Source organism: Staurois parvus, unplaced genomic scaffold, assembly GCF_062004578.1.
Source record: "Staurois parvus isolate SC_StPar_1 unplaced genomic scaffold, SC_StPar_1.0 ptg003158l, whole genome shotgun sequence".
Taxonomy (NCBI): Eukaryota; Metazoa; Chordata; class Amphibia; order Anura; family Ranidae; genus Staurois; species Staurois parvus.
Window position 1 is genome coordinate 136635 of NW_028320954.1, and position 23579 is coordinate 160213.

Here is a 23579-nt window from a genome sequence, read left to right on the forward strand (position 1 = left end):
CCACCTTTCTCCTCATTCCACAGCATAGACCCTAAACACTCATCAGATCTGAGTACCTATGAAAACGAGAACGGAAGGCATCTTTAGATGGGGTGCCTCAAGACTGTCCATAATTTTAAAGGGTGCCTCAAAACTATCCTAAATCTTAAGAGGGCACCCCATTCTAAAATGTGAAAAACTATTCTAATAGTTTTATATAACGCAGCAACATCCACACATGTAGGACACCCAACATTAGAGGCGATTATACTTCCAGAGCCAACACACTGTTGCTCACTGGTACTGACTAGTATTCCAATGTTTCTCTTCCCCCTCAGTTTTTTCCATCGCTGACCTAATGTGGCCTCAGTATTGATGGGGAGGGTCAAACTAGGATGCTGTGTAGGCAGCTGACATCCTCCTTATCAACTGATGATGCCATTGGTTATCAGGACATGGTGGCTAGAAGGTCTTAAATGGTGCGCAATTAAAACCTGCAGCTTTGTGTAACTAAAAGGCAGGCTTGTTCCACCCGTTGACTTGTATACAAGTTTTGGGCAATTTTTAGACATTTTGCCAAGGCACCCCTGAAGAAACCTCAAGGCACCCTGGTTGAGAAAGGCTGGTCTAACCTACCTCTAAATGCCCATCAAATCCATCTGCTTAGACTGACTGAAAACAAAGACCTCTCTATGTGCCTCATTGTTCTAGCCAATCACTCTCCCTGGTGTACAGACAGCCACTAGACCGGGACAGTCTACAAATCTCCAAGACATGGTCTTTAAACGGCAACACAGGAAAGTAAACATGTGACAACTACATGAAAAGAACTTTAAATATCACGACACTAATCTTACATAGTAAGATCACTACTTGAGCTTAAAGAATACACACGTTCTTTGAGTTCCACCAAAAATAAAAATAAATTACTACAAGTCCCTTGCATTCTGAGAAACCTAAACTTGCAGTTGATCCAGAGGAAGGCAAAAATAATAATAAAAACATTTTGCGCCTATTCACATAAAAAAAATAGTGTGCTACAGCACACCTCATGTCATGGAAAAATAGGCCCTTCATGGCTTTCTTTTCAAAGCAGGGTAACAAAACGCACAGGGCATATGCATCTAGACATTCACTGGGCTGCAATTACCTTTGCGTTGCAACAACAAGAAATGCTCATCTACAGTGAGGTGCTGCACATTTATTTATTTATTTATTTCAGGTACTTATATAGCGCCATCAATTTACGCAGCACTTTACATATATTGTACATTCACATCAGTCCCTAACCCTCAAGGGGTGTACAATCTAAGGTCCCTAACCCTCAAGGGGCGTACAATCTAAGGTCCCTAACCCTCAAGGGGCGTACAATCTAAGGTCCCTAACCCTCAAGGGGCGTACAATCTAAGGTCCCTAACCCTCAAGGGGCGTACAATCTAAGGTCCATAACCCTCAAGGAGTGTACAATCTAAGGTCCCTAACTCACATTCATACATACACATACTAGGGACAATTCAGACAGGAGCCAATTCACCTACCAGCATGTCTTTGGAGTGTGGGAGGAAACCCACGCAGGCACAGGGAGGACATGCAAACTCCAGGCAGGTGTTGCCGTGGTCGGTATTCGAACCAACAACCCTAGTACTACCAGGCGGAAGTGCTAACCATTTAGCCACTGTGCTGCCCATTGCAGTAATGCATGGGCAGCACAATGGCTAAATAGTTAGCACTTCCACCTGGCAGTACTCGGGTCGTTGGTTCAAACCCAAACCATGGCACCACCTGCCTGGAGTTTGCATGTTCTCCCTGTGCCTGCGTGGGTTTCCTCTGGGTACTCTGGTTTCCTCCCACAATCCAAAGACATGCTGGTAGGTTAATTGGATCCTGTCTAAATTGGCCCTAGTATGTGTATGTATGAATGTGAGTTAGGGACCTTAGATTGTACACCCCTTAAGGATTAAGGACCTTAGATTGTACGCCCTTTGAGGGTTAGGGACCTTAGATTGTACGCCCCTTGAGGGTTAGGGACCTTAGATTGTACGCCCCTTGAGAGTTAGGGACCTTAGATTGTACGCCCCTTGAGGGTTAGGGACCTTAGATTGTACGCCCCTTGAGGGTTAGGGACCTTAGATTGTACGCCCCTTGAGGGTTAGGGACCTTAGATTGTACGCCCCTTGAGGGTTAGGGACCTTAGATTGTACGCCCCTTGAGGGTTAGGGACCTTAGATTGTACGCCCCTTGAGGGTTAGGGACCTTAGATTGTACGCCCCTTAAGGGTTAGGGACCTTAGATTGTACGCCCCTTGAGGGTTAGGGACCTTAGATTGTACGCCCCTTGAGGGTTAGGGACCTTACATTGTACGCCCCTTGAGGGTTAGGGACCTTAGATTGTACGCCCCTTGAGGGTTAGGGACCTTAGATTGTACGCCCCTTGAGGGTTAGGGACCTTAGATTGTACACCCCTTGAGGGTTAGGGACCTTAGATTGTACACCCCTTGAGGGTTAGGGACCTTAGATTGTACACCCCTTGAGGGTTAGGGACTGATGTGAATGTACAATATATATGTAAAGTGCTGCGTAAATTGACAGTGCTATACAAGTACCTGTAATAAATAAATAAATGCACAATCTAACATGGGTAATAAGGGATGGTAAAATCAAGGGGTCAATCACCTACTTTTTAATGTCCCCGGGCTGCCCATGTGAAATCGTATCTAGGATTTCGTACAAATGGCAGATCTAGCAAAAATGTTAAAGGATTTCAAACAAAATTAACTGACTCATTAGCAAGAAAGAACGCCATAGAACATTTGGAAGACTGTTGGTATTAAAACCTAACCCCGTACGGCCAGCTTTAGGCGTCTTGTAATACGCCTTTATTGCAGAAGAGACTTAATACATCTTTTATACAATAAAAATCCTTCCTGTTCAAAAAGTATTCGGCTCGGGTCCAAGTTCTGCTTTAAGTGACGGAAAGCACAGAAAGTTCTCCTTTAAGAGTTGGGCACTTGCAGTCACAGTGTCAGTTTCACTATGGCGATGAGACTGAAAAGCAGACGCAGGGGAGGGAGCCTGTAACCTTCTTCCCCCTCCTTCCATCAACGGGAATCCCAGCCACACAACGATCGCCACTGCCTGCTGTAGACTTCTCACTGCCGTTCGGGGTGACTAACTGTCCCCAGCCCCTACCCAGGGCCATTCTCGTCCGCACAGCAGCAGAACAAAGTCCTCTTTATACAGTCACCATGGAAGCCGCAACAGCAGAAAGAGGCTGACTCTGCCTGTTTATACAGCTCTGTCCTTTCTACACATCTCCAGACCTGGCACCATGCTGCCCAGACCCAAGACCACCTTCACCCTCAAGCAAGACCCCCGAGAGATCATGGTAAGTCCCTTCCGTATATATATCTTCCTTGGTTTTTAATCTGGGACAGTTTGTGTACGGGCAAAACGAGCCAAAAGAGAAGTCCTGTTATGTAAAAGCTGCTGATCACATTCCAAAATTGTAGTCAAACCCCCCCTCCTCCTCCTCCTCCGCCGCCGCCATGCACAGCTGCCCCCCTTTCGGGTTCAATGTGTAGATTGTGTAGTAATGTGTGCTTACTGTACATCTGTTATTCTTAGTTTTAAGTTCAAGTCCATGTTGTAAAGGACTGTGTTGTTCGTCTGCAAACTTCGAGGGCTTGTTCGATCCAAATGTGTTGGAGCAACACTAGGCAGTCCCAACACACCTGGGCCAGCGCAGTCCCAACAGGCCACAAGGCTAAAACAAATTGTCCAGAGATGTCGCAAAGCAAGACAAGATGTCCAGCGCAGTCCCAGTGCAACAGTAGGCAAGGACAATGTGCCCTGCACAGTCCCAAACCAGACATGGCAAAGACAATGTGCCCAGCACAGTCCCAAACCAGACATGGCAAAGACAAGGTGCCCAGCACAGTCCCAATAAAACAGTAGGCAAGGACAAGGTGCCCAGCACAGTCCCAAGTTGGGCATAGCAAAGACAAGGTGCTCAACGCAGTCCCAAGTGAGGAATGGCAAAGACAAGGTGCCCAACGCAGTCCCAAGTGAGGCAAGGCAAAGACAAGGTGCCCAACGCAGTCCCAAGTGAGGCAAGGCAAAGACAAGGTGCCCAGCACAGTCCCAAACCAGACATGGCAAAGACAAGGTGCCCAGCGCAGTCTCAATAAAAAAAAGGAGGCAAGGACAAGGTGCCCAGCACAGTCCCAAGTTGGGCATAGCAAAGACAAGGTGCTCAACGCAGTCCCAAGTGAGGCAAGGCAAAGACAAGGTGCCCAACGCAGTCCCAAGTGAGGCAAGGCAAAGACAAGGTGCCCAACGCAGTCCCAAGTGAGGAATGGCAAAGACAAGGTGCCCAACGCAGTCCCAAGTGAGGCAAGGCAAAGACAAGGTGCCCAACGCAGTCCCAAGTGAGGCAAGGCAAAGACAAGGTGCCCAACGCAGTCCCAAGTGAGGCAAGGCAAAGACAAGGTGCCCAACGCAGTCCCAAGTGAGGCAAGGCAAAGACAAGGTGCCCAACGCAGTCCCAAGTGAGGCAAGGCAAAGACAAGGTGCCCAACGCAGTCCCAAGTGAGGCAAGGCAAAGACAAGGTGCCCAACGCAGTCCCAAGTGAGGCAAGGCAAAGACAAGGTGCCCAACGCAGTCCCAAGTGAGGCAAGGCAAAGACAAGGTGCCCAGCACAGTCCCAAACCAGACATGGCAAAGACAAGGTGCCCAGCGCAGTCTCAATAAAAAAGGAGGCAAGGACAAGGTGCCCAGCACAGTCCCAAGTTGGGCATAGCAAAGACAAGGTGCTCAACGCAGTCCCAAGTGAGGAATGGCAAAGACAAGGTGCCCAACGCAGTCCCAAGTGAGGCAAGGCAAAGACAAGGTGCCCAACGCAGTCTAAAGCAAGATATGGCAAAGGCAAGATGGTCACCACAGATCCAATGCAAGTCAATGCAAAGACGAGGTGCCCAGGGCAGTACCAACACAAGACAAGGGAATAACGAGGTGCCCAGGGCAGTCCCTACACAAGAAAAGGCAATGATGAGGTGCCCAGGGCAGTCCCTACACAAGAAAAGGCAATGACGAGGTGCCCGGCGCAGTCCCAACACAAGACAAGGCAAAGACAAGGTGCCCAGGGCAGTCCCAGCACAAGACATGGTAAATATGAGATGCCTAGCTCAGTCCTAACACAAGACAAGGCAATGACGAGGTGCCCGGCGCAGTCCCAACACAAGACAAGGCAAAGACAAGGTGCCCAGCGCAGTCCCAACACAAGACAAGGCAAAGACAAGGTGCCCAGCGCAGTCCCAACACAAGACAAGGCAAAGACAAGGTGCCCAGCGCAGTCCCAACACAAGACAAGGCAAAGACAAGGTGCCCAGCGCAGTCCCAACACAAGACAAGGCAAAGACAAGGTGCCCAGGGCAGTCCCAGCACAAGACAAGGCAAAGACGAGGTGCCCAGGGCAGTCCCAGCACAAGACATGGCAAAGACGAGGTGCCCAGGGCAGTCCCGACACAAGACATGGCAAATACAAGGTGCCCAACACAGTCCCAGTGAAGACATTGTAAAAAGCTTTGCTCCCTATTAGACCCGTTTACAGCGCCAAGTTATGGTCGTGTATGTAGTGCAAGGACCTGCCTGATTGGATACAAATTGCTTGGATAGTTTAACATTGTCCCCATATTACATAGCTTTGGTAAAACCAAGGATCACCACACACGTTATAACCTGACCATACAATCAACTTTAGATTCATGCTCACCACACATGCGTACAATCTAAGGTCCCTAACCCTCAAGGGGCGTACAATCTAAGGTCCCTAACCCTCAAGGGGCGTACGATCTAAGGTCCCTAACCCTCAAGGGGCGTACAATGTAAGGTCCCTAACCCTCAAGGGGTGTACAATCTAAGGTCCCTAACCCTCAAGGGGCGTACAATCTAAGGTCCCTAACCCTCAAGGGGCGTACAATCTAAGGTCCCTAACCCTCAAGGGGCGTACAATCTAAGGTCCCTAACCCTCAAGGGGTGTACAATCTAAGGTCCCTAACCCTCAAGGGGCGTACAATCTAAGGTCCCTAACCCTCAAGGGGTGTACAATCTAAGGTCCCTAGCTCACATTCATACATACACATACTAGGGCTAATTTAGACAGGATCCAATTAACCTACCAGCATGTCTTTGGAGTGTGGGAGGAAACCGGAGAACCCGGAGGAAACCCACGCAGGCACAGGGAGAACATGCAAACTCCAGGCAGGAGGTGCCATGGCTGGGATTCGAACCAACGACCCTAGTACTGCCAGGCGGAAGTGCTAACCATTTAGCCACTGTGTTGCCCAGAGTTGAGTCAATCTGCTGGAGGTCCCTCCCCTGTCACCATTTTTCTTTTGGAGTCAGGAAAACCTGTCAGAAGAGACTTGTGCTGATAGCAGAGAAAGGAGGCAGCAGACAAAAATGACACTTCGTGCTCTGGATTGGGACAAGTGCACACTATAGAGGGATTTGCTGTGTTCATATTTCACGTCTGAGGTCTACAACCATGTTAAAGCACAGGTTTGCACCTAGCGTCTCGTGAACACACATTTTCATGTACTTTTTTGTGCATTTTTTATTTCAATGTGCTGCTTACGTGCGACAAACGTAACAAAGAAGCTCCTGTACTTTTTATGGCTTCGGGCTTCATGTGTTTGTGAACTGTGCATTTTAACAAATCCAATAACACGTTTCTGCTTGCCGCATTCGGGGTGCCATTGATAATGAACGGCACCGCATGTGCAACAAGTGCCTTCTGTGTGTTCACGGAACGCCGTGTAAATGGAGTCTTAAGGCGATTGTACCGTTAAATTGTGCTGTGTATGGAGAGCCTTAAAGTTGTACCATTGCCCATAGGGACCAGTCATATGTTTGAGCTTGGTTGTGATGGGTGGTCAACAGCTTTTCAGAGGCAGTTGACGGGCGGTGAGGAGGTGATGTGACACCTTCTCATCGCCTATTTTAACCCAATTTTTCACCAAACAAATGCGGCACAACCATCCGCACTGCACGTGAACGCGAGGCGTTTGCTGCGCTTCCCCGTTTGCTTGAATGGGTCTCATTCAGTGTGCTTGCCACCTACCGATTGCAATATGTTTGTGACCATTGCAACCATGGCATTTGAACATCGCCATTGAAGCTTAAAGTGTTACTAAACCCCCCACAGTACAATCAGTCTGTATATACAGTAAAGCACGCTTCTTATACTCACTGTGGAACCTAAGGGGTTAATCCTCTGTGTTGTGTAAAATGGCTGTTTGATCCTGTCTTCTCTGATCCTCCCCTTCCTCCAGTGTCCCCCTCTTATCTCCTGATAAGACATATAGTGTGGAGACAGTCTGCACATGCTCAGTTTGGTTTGTATTACTAGAGAGGTTTATTTTTTTCTTGGGAGAGTGTATGTGATCAGCACAGGGCCAACCAGCACTGTCCAGACAGAGGTCAGAGGTTCTGCATCCTTCTAGAGCAGAAATAAAATTTCTCCTCCGAGTTTTAACCTGTGCTCGGCTGGACACTGATAGAAGTCAAAAGACTGCTCTATACTGCTGATGAGAAAAGGTATTTAGCAGTTTATATTTACTAAAATAATTGCATTTCCATGTTCTGTGTACTGTGGGAGACCAGATAGTGAATGCAGGGTCAGGGGAGAGCAGATATAGTGAATGCAGGGTCCGGGAACAACAGATAGTGAATGCGGGGTCCGGGGAGAGCGGATATAGAGAATGCGGGGTCCGGGGAAAGCGGATATAGTGAATGCGGGGTCCGGGGAGAGCGGATATAGTGAATGTGGGGTCCGGGGAGAGCGGATATAGTGAATGCAGGGTCCGGGGAGAGCAGATATAGTGAATGCGGGGTCCGGGGAGAGCGGATATAGTGAATGCGGGATCCCGAGAGAGCGGATATAGTGAATGCGGGGTCCCGGGAGAGCGGATATAGTGAATGCTGGGTCCAGGGAGACTAGATATAGTGAATGCAGGGTCCGGGGAGAGCGGATACGGTGAATGCAGGGTCCGGGGAGACCAGATACAGTGAATGCAGGGTCCGGGGAGACCAGATACAGTGAATACAGGGTTCGGGGAGACCAGATGTAGTGAATGCAGGGTCCAGGGAGACCAGATATAGTGAATGTAGGGTCCGGGGAGAACAGATATAGTGAATGCAGGGTCCTGGGAGAGCGGATATAGTGAATGCAGGGTTCGGGGAGACCAGATAAAGTGAATGTAGGGTCCGGGGAGACCAGATACAGTGAATGCAGGGTCCGGGGAGACCAGATACAGTGAATGTAGGGTCCGGGGAGACCAGATACAGTGAATGCAGGGTCCGGGGAGACCAGATATAGTGAATGTAGGGTCCGGGGAGACCAGATACAGTGAATGCAGGGTCCGGGGAGACCAGATACAGTGAATGCAGGGTTAGGGGAGACCAGATATAGTGAATGTAGGGTCCGGGGAGACCAGATATAGTGAATGCAGGGTCCTGGGAGAGCGGATATAGTGAATGCAGGGTTCGGGGAGAACAGATATAGTGAATGCAGGGTCCTGGGAGAGCGGATATAGTGAATGCAGGGTCCTGGGAGAGCGGATATAGTGAATGCAGGGTTCGGGGAGACCAGATATAGTGAATGCAGGGTTCGGGGAGACCAGATATAGTGAATGTAGGGTCCGGGGAGACCAGATATAGTGAATGTAGGGTCCGGGGAGACGAGATATAGTGAATGCAGGGTTCGGGGAGACCAGATACAGTGAATGCAGGGTCCGGGGAGACCAGATACAGTGAATGCAGGGTTCGGGGAGACCAGATGTAGTGAATGCAGGGTTTGGGGTTTAGTAACACTTTAAGGATTGAGGGGGGGTGCTAAAAATGCAACTCAATTGTACATTTTAATGCTCTCCAACTGCACGTCTAAACTTAGCCTTATGACGTACTAGTGTACATAAAATGTATCTAACGCCCATTTTGTTTTGTTTTTTATAAAAAAATATATAGAGTTGGGAAGGACTAGAGCCCCTGTCAGCATTTTATTTATAAAGGATGTGTATACAACTCATAAACAGTATATATGGGATACAGATCTATCAGTATTTTATAATTTTAATAAAAATGATCTAAATCTAAAGCCGGCCATAGATGGCTCGAAATTTGGCCATTTCAGGTACATCTATGGGAAGGCTGGTTGTACTGAAATCAATCTATCAAAGGAAAGAAAATCGCTTGATTTCCCCCATCAGCATACACTCATGGTGGTTAACCCCTAGACGCCGTACGCATGCAAATATGCGGCCTCTCGGCGTCTTGGCCTTGACGCCGAGCGGCCGTATATTTGTGCGCCATTAGAAAACACATATGTGCTGAGAACGCGTGCCCTGCGTGCTCCCAGCACATATGTCCGTGACTCACGGAACGGTCCCGATCTCCCCTTGCGATCAGGACCTTTTCCGATCATGTGACCACCGTGATGGCGAATCACTGCGGTCACATGACCCTAAAACCACGCCCGCCTCCTAAAACTCCTAAAGGGCCGGGAGGTGCCGGTGCAAAGGGGTTAAGGAGGAATCCTTCCAGCGGGAAGTGCAGAGAGCCGTCCCCACTGCCAGAACACAATGATCACTGCTGGTGGCTGTAGCCGGTGGCAGTGATCATGGGTAAAAAGGTTTGAAAGTCGATTAATGGATTGACTTCAGTACAACTAGCCTGCCCATAGATGAATTGAAATTCGGCTGGTTCCTGCTAAACTTCGAATTTCAATCCGTCTATTTCCGGCTTAACGCCTTCATAACTACTGTTTATAGGGAGTCAGTAAAAAGTTTTATAAATCAATTACTCCTATACAAATACCCATGACCTCATCAGTAATCAATAAAGCCGTATAATGTTTTACTAACTTTCGGTCAATGATTATATACACTTTTTAAAAATTATTCTCTACAATTCTGTATTTTATCACCATCTGTCGCGCCCTCTCCACATACATACACACACACATCATACATATATATATTACACACACACATATATATACAGTCAGGTCCATAAATATTGGGACACCACAGTTGTTTTCCGTGGTCTTCCAGGTCTTTTGGTGTTGCTGAGCTCACCGATGCGTTCCTTCTTTTTAAGAATGTTCCAAACAGTTGTTTTGGCCGCGCCTAATGTTTTTGCTATCTCTCTGATGGGTTTGTTTTGTTTTTTCAGCCTAATGATGGCTTGCTTCACTGATAGTGACAGCTCTTTGGATCTATCTTGAGAGTTGACAGCAACAGATTCCAAATGCAAATAGCACACTTGAAATGAACTCTGGACCTTTTATCTGCTCATTGTAATTGGGATAATGAGGGAATAACACACACCTGGCCATGGAACAGCTGAGAAGCCAATTGTCCCATTACTTTTGGTCCCTTAACAAGTGGGAGGCACATATGCAAACTGTTGTAATTCCTACACCATTCACCTGATTTGGATGTAAATACCCTCAAATTAGTTGACAGTCTGCAGTTAAAGCACATCTTGTTCGTTTCATTTCAAATCCATTGTGGTGGTGTATAGAGCCAAAAATGTTAGAATTGTGTCCATGTCCTAATATTTATGGACCTGACTGTATATATATAACATACATACACACACACATATATATATATATATATACACAGAATGTTATATAACATGTGTTTCACGTAATGGGAATATTCTGGGAAATGTTTTCTTTGGCTGGGCTTGCTACATATGATATGATATGATGCTTCGCCTCCACTGCACGCACTGTGCTATGGTATGACATCATTTCCACAGTCCCCAAATGAGTCCTCCTCTGTGAAGACGCCCTCCTTAACTTTGGGTTGGCTGAAAAGTTACAATGTGTGAAAATGAAGGACTTTATAAAATGTCCCTTCAAAAGTCAATCCAATCCAACCAGAGCTGGTATTCCTTTACCGGGTGGATGAGTGAGCTGAACCACACAGGGATTTCTTGCATCTTTTGGCGAGTCTCTTGTTGAATTTCTACTCTTGGTTTCCCAGTTCACAAATCACCTTCATTATATATGGGGGGAGAGGGGGGTCTCAAAATCAGTTTTTTTGGATTGTACATTGCAAAGAATGCAACAGGAGGAGTGAGATACTTACAACCAGTTGTAGTATTACCGAAGTCAGAAGATTTTGATGGGGAGGGGGAGGGGGTATTTCATCTCTACAGTAGAATCCTGAGACAGTAGCCATCTGGTTGCTCAGTCTGCCCATCATTTTAGGTGGATCTTTAAGGACATTCACACATATGCGATTCTGGATGCGTTTTCAAATTCACAGAACCGCATGACGGGCTAGATATTATGTGTTGTTATTGAGGTGGCTTACACACATGCAATCCACACACATTGTGTTTTGAGTACCATTATGATAAGGGTCCTAATGCAAGTTTTTATGCGTTCCAGACTCACAAGTGATGGATTAGAGTGGCATGTGGAGATAAGTATTTCCTAGCAACAAAGAACGTTAGGTGCCAGAAGCTGCCTGCATCCTAGCACCTACGGACGCTAGGCAGCAAAAGCCACCTGCATTCTAGCAGCGAAGGATGCCATGTGCCAGTGTCTTAGCAATAAAGAAAGCTGGGTGACAGAAACTGACAATTTCCTAGAAAAGAAGGATGCTAGGTAGAACGAGCCGCCTACTTCCTAGCAACAAAGAACGTTAGGTGCCAGAAGCTGCCTGCACCCTAGCAACAAAGGACGCTAGGCAGCAAAAGCCACCTGCATTCTAACAGCAAAGGATGCTAGGTGTCAGTGTCTTAGCAATACAGAAAGCTGGGTGACAGAAACTGACAATTTCCTAGCAAAGAAGGATGCTAGGTGGAACGAGCCGCCTACTTCCTAGCAACAAAGAATGCTAGGTACCAGAAGTTGCCCGCACCCTAGCAACAAAAGGACGCTAAGCAGCAAAAGCCACCTGCATTCTAGCAGCGAAGGATGCTAGGTGCCTGTGTCTTAGCAATACAGGAAGCTGGGTGACAGAAACTAACAATATTCTAGAAAAGAAAAATGCTAGGTGGCACGAGCCGCCTACTTCCTAGCAACAAAGAATGCTAGGTGCCAGAAGCTGCCTGCATCCTAGCAATGAAGGATGCTAGGCAGCAGGAACTGTCTACAAAAGTCTTTTTACTGCCTGGTAGGCCAGTGGCTGCAGGGTCAGTTGCAAGGGGGTAGCAATATCACACATATCACTGGTTTGATCCATTGTTACCACTTTCTGTTGCTATTAACATGCCTAACATAACAAGATGATTGAGCTGATTGTCTGGGTACGAGTGCTTTACAGCAGCACTGTGCAAACTAGAAATAAACCCAACAGTTGTTCTTACTCATCACCAATGTATCTAAAACAACAAAAATATGTTTTTGGTAATAGATGTTTTTTTTTTTGTAAATATTTTTTGATGATACAGAAAATCAGAGCGTGCTGCAAAACGTATGCCAACCCTAGTTGTGGATGAACTTAGTTCCCAGCGGACGAGGCGGGGTGATTATGAAATCTGTAGATGATGTGTTTTCTGCGTAATCCCTCATTAAGAGATTGTTTGTTGCAGACACCATTTGGGGCCGGAATCCCCCCTTGTAATCCTCAGCGGGGACTGTCTGCAAGGGCTCCTGGTTAACCCTTCTCTCTGCCCTTCTTCTTGGCTTTGTGACATGTGCGGCGGGGCTAGGCTGACGGAGAAGAAGTGCAGAACGCAGCTTGCGGGATTAGGAGGAAGTCATTTTCATTTTGCAAAGACAGAAGCTACAGTAGTTTGTGTGTACAGTGTGTGACCCCCCTGCGTACTGGATGATCTGTAACTGACGGATGGTAGGCAGCATGAGATACCGGCATCCTAGCAATGAAAGAGCCAGGCGGCACTAGCTGCTTCGCCTCCAGCGACAAAGGATGCAAGGGGGCAGGGGCCACTTGCATCCAAGCAATGATGGATGCTAGACAGCAAGATCTGCCTGCATCCTAGCAACTAGGGATGCTGGGTGTCAATATTCACCTGCGTTCTAGCATCAAAAGACACTGAGTGGCAACAGCCTTCTGCGCCCTAGTAACAAAGGATTCTGGGTGGCAATAGTCTCCTGCGTTCTAGCAACAAAGGACACTGGGTGACAATGGGACAATGGGCTCCTGTGCCCTAGCAACAAAAGACACTGAGTGGCAAGTCTCCTGCGCCCTAGTAACAAAGGATTCAGGATGGCAATAGTCTCCTGCGTTCTAGCAACAAAGGACACTGGGTGACAATGGGTTCCTGTGCCCTAGCAACAAAAGACACTAGGTGGCAATGTGCTTCTGCACCCTAGTAACAAAGGATTCTGAATGGCAATAGTCTCCTGTGTTCTAGCAACAAAGGACACTGGGTGGCAATGGGCTCCTGCGCCCTAGCAACAAAAGACACTGGGTGGCAATGGGTTCCTGCGCTGTAGCAACAAAAGACACTGGGTGGCAATGGGCTCCTACATCCTAGCAACAAAAGACACTGGGTGGCAATGGGCTCCTGCGCCCTAGCAACAAAAGACACTGGGTGGCAATGGGTTCCTGCGCTGTAGCAACAAAAGACACTGGGTGGCAACAGCTGCAAAAACAATGCTAGGTGGCAGGATACACCTGCTTCATAGCAACGAAGGACGCTAGGCAGCAAGAGCTACATGCATCTTAACTAAAGACACTGGATGGCAATAGTCACCTATGTGCTAGTAATGAAGGAGGCTAGACGACAAAATGTGCCTGTGTCTCAGCAAAAAAGGATGCTGGGTGTCAATAGCCACCTGCGTCCTAGCAACGAAGGACACTGAGTGACAATAGTGGCCCGCATCCTATCTACAAAAGACATTGGGTGGCAACAGCTGCAAGGATCCAACTGCGTCCTAGCCACAAAGATTGCTAGGCGCAATAGCGACTTAAGTCCTAGCAACAAAGGATGCTAGGCTGCAGGAAACACTCAAACATACCTACAGCTATACAGTATAAACTGTACATTGAAACTGAGTCATCTTTCCTAAACTGCCACTCATTCGTGATGCACCTTTCAAGTAAACCTCTCAGAAGCACAATATGCCAAGATGTTGGACAACAATAGCCACCTGCATCCTAGCAACTAAGGAATCTGGACTGCATTAGCTGTCTGCATCCTAGCAACTAAGGACACTGGACTGCATTAGCTGTCTGCATCCTAGCAACTAAGGACGCTGGACTGCATTAGCTGTCTGCATCCTAGCAACTAAGGATGCTGGACTGCATTAGCTGTCTGCATCCTAGCAACTAAGGATGCTGGACTGCATAAGCTGTCTGCATCCTAGCAACTAAGGATGCTAGACTGCATTAGCTGCATCATCCATGATGCACCTTTCAAGTAAACCTCTCAGAAGCACAATATGCCAAGACGCTGGACAACAATAGCCACCTGCATCCTAGCAACTAAGGAATCTGGACTGCATTAGCTGTCTGCATCCTAGCAACTAAGGATGCTGGACTGCATTAGCTGTCTGCATCCTAGCAACTAAGGACGAAGGACAGCAATAGAAGTCTGCATCCTAGCAACTAAGGACACTGGACAGCAATAGATGTCTGCATCCTAGCAACTAAGGACACTGGACAGCAATAGATGTCTGCATCCTAGCAACTAAGGACACTGGACAGCAATAGATGTCTGCATCCTAGCAACAAATGACACTGGACAACAAGAGCCACCTGCATCCTAGCAATTAGGGATGTTGGACATCAATAGCCGTCTGCATCCTAGCTACCAAGAACACTGGGCAACAATAGTTGACTGTTTCCTACATATAGCCACTTAAGTCATAGCAATGAAGGATGCTAGGCAGCAGGAGCCATCTGGGGGCCTAACAACATAGGACTTTAGGTGGCAAAATCTGCCTGAGTCCTAGCAACTAAAGATACCGGGCAGCAACCAAAGGCTGCATCATTGACGCATTCTTGTATGCATACACACGTCACATGTGGACAACTAAAAACGCAGGAGGTAAAATTCAACATGCCCATGTGCATATAGCCTATGATCCTCCGTCCCTCTATTCATTGAGACAGGGAAAGTTTTAGCCATTAATGGTCACCTGAATATAGAAAAGTTTCCGAATGCTAGTCCTCTCCTTCTATTCCCAGAAAGAAGACCACACCCACATATGACATCACCCATCAGGGCGGCTTTTGCTCTTTACTCTAGCGCCCTGTCATTTAAAGGGGACACACCCTAAATGTTGACTTTGTGGTAGAGATCACTTTGCGATCCCTGTCATCTCTGTGACAACACGGTGCTATGTGACTTCCACAGAGCACACAGAGAAAGTAAAAAGCCTCCGCTGACAGAAAGGCGATCACGTGCGCAAAGTGTAAATACGGGCAGAAGCCTCCTGACCTCCCAGGTATGCAACCAGAACACACACCCATCAAACACACCTACAGATATATAAACTGTGCGATGTCACCGAGTCACCTCTCCTGAACTGTCATTGATCTCTAATGCGTCTTTCAAGGTGACCTCTCAGAAGAAAAATGTGCCCGGATGACACTGTGCTTGGGAATACTGATTGCCTTCCTGGTTCCCGTACTTTCCCCTTGCTGACCTGTGAAAGTCTGCAAAAAGTCAGAAAAAAGTCAGCAGCAGTCAGGAGATCAAACCCAGAACGGCAGTTAATATTCATGAGCCAATCAGCTGCAGCTGGGATATCCCCACCCCCCCCAACTGCACATAAACAAAGGGGTGGGGATGCTCATGAGGTTATTGACCTAATATGTCCACATGGTGGGGAAGGTATGAGTGAGGGGGAGGGGGTCTTATCAGGAGAACTGGGAATGTGAAGGGTGACAGGGAAAAAAAAAATCAAACTCCATTAATCACTTCCTCTCCGGACACTTTCACCCCCTTCCCGCCCAGGCCAATTTTCAGCTTTCAGTGCTGTCACACTGTGAATGACAATTGCGCGGTCATGCAACACTGTACCCATATGAATTTTTTAGCATTTTTTGAGACAGATAAAGCTTTATTTTGGTGGTAATTGTTCACCACTGGGATTTTTATTTTTTTTGCTATGTAAATGAAAGTCCAAAAATTTTAAATAAAAAAAGTGTTTTTCTTATAAAATGTTGCAAATAAATAATATTTCATCATAAATCTTGGCCAAAATTTATTCCGTTATCTTTTTAGTATAAAAAAAATAAATAACCCATATTAGTTTATAACCAAAAATTATAATTTTTAAACTTTTTTTTTTACATTTTTATTTTTTATATTATTTTTTTTTTTCTTACATACTGTCACCCTAGCAGTAGAGTGTCACCATGGTGACACTGTACTACTTGTGGGGGGGGTGATTTATTTTTTTTTTACACTGATTGCTTTTACACCCATAAAGGCTGTAAAATCAATAATTTCTCCTTCTTTCTGGCTGCATCCTTGCAGCCATTGAGAAATACTGTGCGAGCTGTGATTGGCCACAGCTTGTCACATGGTACCCTGTGACCTCTGTGATCATTCACAGATTTCACACATAGTAAGCAATGATGTCAGAAGTGACATCTTGCTTACTACTCTGCATGTGATCACTGATTGGCTGAGTGGAGTGCTGTGATTTTTTTTAAAGAAGCTATGTACAGCACTCTGCCGACCTCTCCGATCACCAATGATCTGCCTGCATTGCATAGAGAAGCACAGAGACCCAGTGATGACAGCTCTAAGTCTAAATGAAAATGGAAAAGGATTTATTTAAAAATTTAATTAGACAAAAAAAAAAAAAAAGAGGAACCAGCAAATTAAACTTCAGCTTTAATAACCCTCGGACACATTGATCTCATCTGTCTGCTTTCATATGTGCTGCAAACACCCGAACAATACCGCTTCCTCTTTCTTATTGTGTTGTTCACTTTCTCGGTTCTTGTTTTGGCTTGGCTGATTAAAAAAATAGTTTCTAAAAATGAGAAAGCAGCCCCTCCCCCGCCTTTTCACAGTTAGACTGCGGTCCTTTCATGTTCTTGTGCACCCTCATTATCAATGTCAGATCTGTGACAGTTGAAGGATCGGTCCAGGAAGGGTTCAGTCCAGGGCTATTGTATGGCAGTTGGATGTCTAACACTAGGAGGGGATCCGATGTGCAGTCATAGTTTGTGAGAAACGTTGTTTTCCCATTCTGTCCTTTAACTGCTGCAGATTGGCAGTTGATAATGGAGGCGGCACCAATGTCAGGTTTTTACTGTGGTGCTGTGTTTGCTGCCACTAAAACACTCAAATGTGGGCATAGATGGGATGGAAAACAGCCGAAAAAAAAAAAAAAAAAAATCGGCCGATTTTCGGATCGTTAGTGCGGTAATCAGTCGGCCGTTCTTAGTGATTTTTGCCCTTTTGGATTATCGGTCCTGCTGGAAAATAATCGGCCAAATTTGTCGTTCTGCCAATTTTCGTGGCAATGATGGACAAATCTGCCGATCTTTTTCCGATTTTAAAAAATGCGCGTGAGTAGTGACATGAAAGAAGAGGGAAAAGAAGAAAAGGAAAAAAAGAGAATATGAATGAGAAGAAGAAATAGAATATGAAGAAGAAAAAGAAGAAATAGAATATGAAGACGAAAAAAAAAAAAAGAATTTCAGTCCATTATATTTGACATTTAAAAGTATAGCAACATTGTATCTATTTGTATCCAAATAGAAACATCTGTATCTGAAAGGGATACAAATAGATACAATGTTGCAACTTTTTCTTCTTCATATTTCTTCTTTTTATTCAGATTCTATTTCTTCTTCTTCATATTCTATATAATTGCCGGCCGTAGATGGGACGAAAATCAGCCAACTTTTTTTTAGCAATGGTGGTAACGTCGGCTGATTGAATGACCAATTTTTCGTTTTTCTAAAAAGAAAAACAGCCGGTTTTCTCCCCGTCTATGGCCTGCAAAAGTCTTCAACCAAGAAAAGAGGTAGTCTTCACCTGGCGAGATTCCAGATGCCCCTCATAATGGGCACAGCGGGTGTACAGACCCGGGAATTCAGCACAGGGATGGTGGGAACCCCTCATAATGGGCACAGCGGGTGTACAGACCCGGGAACTCAGCACAGGGATGGCGGGAACCCCTCATAATGGGCACAGCGGGTGTACAGACCCGGGAACTCAGCACAGGGATGGTGGGAACCCCTCATAATGGGCACAGCGGGTGTACAGACCCGGGAACTCAGCACAGGGATGGCGGGAACCCCTCATAATGGGCACAGCGGATGTACAGACCCGGGAACTCAGCACAGGGATGGCGGGAACCCCTCATAACGGGCACAACAGGTGGACTCTTCTATAACTGAATGAGTAAATTCCTCACATGAAGTAATATGAAGCATCAGTATATTTTAGTATATAGTATTTTTTTTTTCAGAAAAGCTTCATCTTTCACAATCCCTGAATTCTAATCAGTGACAGTCCCTAGGCTGAGATGTTATCTGTCTGATGCAGGCAGGAGGCTCCCCCCACCCCACTGATCACCCATACTACACATTGTAAGTCACAAGGCCAGGGGCTGATCTGCGTCAGCCATTTGTGGGTCAGCTAAAAATTGCACAGGCACCAAGATTTACATGACTGTGTCATCTCTGAGCCAGCATCCCAGTCTAGATTGTGACCTTGGATGAGGCCTGAACAAAGATGGCTCCGTCATTCTGGTGCGAAGAGAAGATGAAGGCATTGCCAGGGTGATCTCAGTGACGGGTAATAAACGTCTTGGAAGTGATACAATTCATTATCACGCCGACACGAACAATGACAAATGTGTCTGAAGTTAAAGCAAACCTTCATTTGCCTATACTGTATTTCGTCGCTGGCAGTGACACCAATGATGGGGCACAATTCCTCCCACTGACACCAATGATGGGGCACAATTCCTCTCAGTGACACCAATGATGGGGCACAATTCCTCCCACTGACACCAATGATGGGGCACTATTCCTCCCACTGATACTAATGATGGGGCACAATTCCTCTCAGTGACACCAATGATGGGGCACAATTCCTCCCACTGACACCAATGATGGGGCACAATTCCTCTCAGTGACACCAATGATGGGGCACAATTCCTCCCACTGACACCAATGATGGGGCACAATTCCTCTCAGTGACACCAATGATGGGGCACAATTCCTCCCACTGACACCAATGATGGGGCACAATTCGTCTCAGTGACACCAATGATGGGGCACAATTCCTCCCACTGACACCAATGATGGGGCACAATTCCTCCCACTGACACCAATGATGGGGCACAATTCCTCCCACTGACACCAATGATGGGGCACAATTCCTCCCACTGACACCAATGATGGGGCACAATTCCTCCCACTGACACGGCGGCAGGTGGGAAGTCTGGCAGTAAGAGTGGAAGCGTTGGCAGCCCTTCCCGTCTCCACGCTGACACCTCTGTAAAAACAACGCTCACAATGAGAGGCTGGAGGGAGCCGCGGAATGCCGGGACACACATTTCCCAAAGAGAAAACATGTTTGGTTCCCAGAATGAGAGGCCGCGATGAGTCACCTTGTACTTCTGGAAAGAACTCGTACACAGACTGTCCGGCCCGTGTTCAGCCAGGCCCGCGTTCAGCCAGGCCCGCGTTCAGCCAGGCCCGCGTTCAGCCAGGCCCGCGTTCAGCCAGGCCCGCGTTCAGCCAGGCCCGCGTTCAGCCAGGCCCGCGTTCAGCCAACGCTTGGTCGTCCGTTCAATTGCCTTACCAGACGAGAAATCTGGGATGACGGGAAGAGAGAGCAGACGCAAACCCGAAAACCTGAATCTTGTATGGACTTGTTTCAAAAGCATTATTAAATCTGCAGCTTTCGTTAACCAGTTAAGCTCCGCCCTATAGCAGGTTTACCGCTACAGGGCAGCCACTCCGCGCAAAAGCCCTACCCACGCTACCATTGGCTGCAGCGGATGTCAATCACCGGGCCCCGGCCGCCACTCGGTGACAGGGGAGAGATCTGTGTGTGAACAACGCAGGTCTCTCTCCTGTCAGCAAGGACAACTGCTGCAGATTGGCAGTTGATAATGGAGGCGGCACCAATGTCAGGTTTTTACTGTGGTGCTGTGTTTGCTGCCACTAAAACACTCAAATGTGGGCATAGATGGGATGGAAAACAGCCGAAAAAAATTAAAAAAATCGGCCGATTTTCGGATCGTTAGTGCGGTAATCAGTCGGCCGTTCTTAGTGATTTTTGCCCTTTTGGATTATCGGTCCTGCTGGAAGATAATCGGCCAAATTTGTCGTTCTGCCAATTTTCGCGGCAATGATGGACAAATCTGCCGATCTTTTTCCGATTTTAAAAAATGCGCGTGAGTAGTGACATGAAAGAAGAGGGAAAAGAAGAAAAGGAAAAAAAGAGAATATGAATGAGAAGAAGAAATAGAATATGAAGAAGAAAAAGAAGAAATAGAATATGAAGACGAAAAAAAAAAAAGAATTTCAGTCCATTATATTTGACATTTAAAAGTATAGCAACATTGTATCTATTTGTATCCAAATAGAAACATCTGTATCTGAAAGGGATACAAATAGATACAATGTTGCAACTTTTTCTTCTTCATATTTCTTCTTCTTCAGATTCTATTTCTTCTTCTTCATATTCTATATAATTGCCGGCCGTAGATGGGACGAAAATCAGCCAACTTTTTTTTAGCAATGGTGGTAACGTCGGCTGATTGAATGACCAATTTTTTGTTTTTCTAAAAAGAAAAACAGCCGGTTTTCTCCCCGTCTATGGCCTGCAAAAGTCTTCAACCGAGAAAAGAGGTAGTCTTCACCTGGCGAGATTCCAGATGCCCCTCATAATGGGCACAGCGGGTGTACAGACCCAGGAATTCAGCACAGGGATGGTGGGAACCCCTCATAATGGGCACAGCGGGTGTACAGACCCGGGAATTCAGCACAGGGATGGTGGGAACCCCTCATAATGGGCACAGCGGGTGTACAGACCCGGGAACTCAGCACAGGGATGGCGGGAACCCCTCATAATGGGCACAGCGGGTGTACAGACCCGGGAACTCAGCACAGGGATGGCGGGAACCCCTCATAATGGGCACAGCGGATGTACAGACCCGGGAACTCAGCACAGGGATGGCGGGAACCCCTCATAACGGGCACAACAGGTGGACTCTTCTATAACTGAATGAGTAAATTCCTCACATGAAGTAATATGAAGCATCAGTATATTTTAGTATATAGTATTTTTTTTTTCAGAAAAGCTTCATCTTTCACAATCCCTGAATTCTAATCAGTGACAGTCCCTAGGCTGAGATGTTATCTGTCTGATGCAGGCAGGAGGCTCCCCCCACCCCACTGATCACCCATACTACACATTGTAATTTTGTAGTAACTCACAAGGCCAGGGGCTGATCTGCGTCAGCCATTTGTGGGTCAGCTAAAAATTGCACAGGCACCAAGATTTACATGACTGTGTCATCTCTGAGCCAGCATCCCAGTCTAGATTGTGACCTTGGATGAGGCCTGAACAAAGATGGCTCCGTCATTCTGGTGCGAAGAGAAGATGAAGGCATTGCCAGGGTGATCTCAGTGACGGGCAATAAACGTCTTGGAAGTGATACAATTCATTATCACGCCGACACGAACAATGACAAATGTGTCTGAAGTTAAAGCAAACCTTCATTTGCCTATACTGTATTTCGTCGCTGGCAGTGACACCAATGATGGGGCACAATTCCTCCCACTGACACCAATGATGGGGCACAATTCCTCTCAGTGACACCAATGATGGGGCACAATTCCTCTCAGTGACACCAATGATGGGGCACAATTCCTCCCACTGACACCAATGATGGGGCACAATTCCTCTCAGTGACACCAATGATGGGGCACAATTCCTCCCACTGACACCAATGATGGGGCACAATTCCTCTCAGTGACACCAATGATGGGGCACAATTCCTCCCACTGACACCAATGATGGGGCACAATTCCTCCCACTGACACCAATGATGGGGCACAATTCCTCCCACTGACACCAATGATGGGGCACAATTCCTCTCAGTGACACCAATGATGGGGCACTATTCCTCCCACTGACACCAATGATGGGGCACTATTCCTTCCACTGACACCAACGATGGGGCACTATTCCTCTCCGTGACACCAACGATGGGGCACAATTCCTCTCAGTGACACCAACGATGGGGCACAATTCCTCTCAGTGACACCAACGATGGGGCACAATTCCTCTCAGTGACACCAACGATGGGGCACAATTCCTCTCAGTGACACCAATGATGGGGCACAATTCCTCTCAGTGAAACCAATGATGGGGCACTATTCCTCCCACTGACATCAATGATGGGGCACTATTCCTCCCACTGACACCAATGATGGAGCACTATTCCTCCCACTGACACCAATGATGGGGCACTATTCCTCCCACTGACACCAATGATGGGGCACTATTCCTCCCACTGACACCAATGATGGGGCACTATTCCTCCCACTGACACCAATGATGGGGCACTATTCCTCCCACTGACACCAATGATGGGGCACTATTCCTCCCACTGACACCAATGATGGGGCACTATTCCTCCCACTGACACCAATGATGGGGCACTATTCCTCCCACTGACACCAATGATGGGGCACTATTCCTCCCACTGACACCAATGATGGGGCACTATTCCTCCCACTGACACCAATGATGGGGCACTATTCCTCCCACTGACACCAATGATGGGACACTATTCCTCCCACTGACACCAATGATGGGGCACTATTCCTCCCACTGACACCAATGATGGGACACTATTCCTCCCACTGACACCAATGATGGGACACTATTCCTCCCACTGACACCAATGATGGGGCACTATTCTTCTCAGTAACACTAATGATGGGACACAATTCCTCTCAGTGACACCAATGATGGGGCACAATTCCTCTCACTGACACCAAAGATGGGGCACTATTTATGCCCGCTGATGCCAGGATATTTCCTACTCCCAATGTCCACAGTCCGGCCCCTCTAAAGTCTGAAGGACAGTAAATCAGCCCTTTGTATAGAAGGTTTGGAGACCCCTGGTCTAGAGCAGGGGTAGGCAACCTGAGAGCCGCAGGACTACAAGTTCCATCATGCCTCTGCAAGTCATAGCTGTAACTGTCAGTTTCATAATCTCTGCAATGCCTCATGGGAAATGTAGTTCCACAACAGCTAGAGAGCTGCAGGTTGCCTACCCCTGCCCTAGAGGAATGGGCGTTCCTAGGCAGACTATATTTGCATGCAGACCGCCCTCAATAATGCCCATTTGTGTTGCTGAGCCTCAGCGATTGAAAGAACTGAAATCCTATAAGTGAAAGGGGCAGGCCAGGGATAGACTGTGGAGGAAAGGACTAGATGATGTTGGATGTCCTCCCACCAGGAAATGACGTGGGCTCTGTTTAACTTGCAGCAGCTGTAAGAAGCTCACAGTGTGCGGTGAAATCAGAATAAGCGGTTGCAGTCCGGCAGAGGAGCCGGTACAACTGCAGGGGAGGCCGGAGTTCTGCTTTAGAGTTCACCACGGTTCATCCCAC

General features: G+C 47.1%; 1 protein-coding gene across 2 annotated transcripts in view; it reads left to right on the top strand.

Moving 5' to 3' along the window:
• The first annotated feature begins 2990 nt into the window (after window positions 1-2990).
• LOC149428531 (myotubularin-related protein 11-like) overlaps window positions 2991-23579 on the top strand; it is a 136964-nt gene continuing 116375 nt past the window's right edge. For both annotated transcript variants that reach the window (XM_089667295.1, XM_089667294.1), the window contains exon 1: window positions 2991-3363. In XM_089667295.1, the coding sequence (XP_089523421.1) occupies window positions 3307-3363 (57 nt within the window). In that variant the 5' untranslated portion in view covers window positions 2991-3306. The remainder of the gene's footprint in view (window positions 3364-23579) is intronic.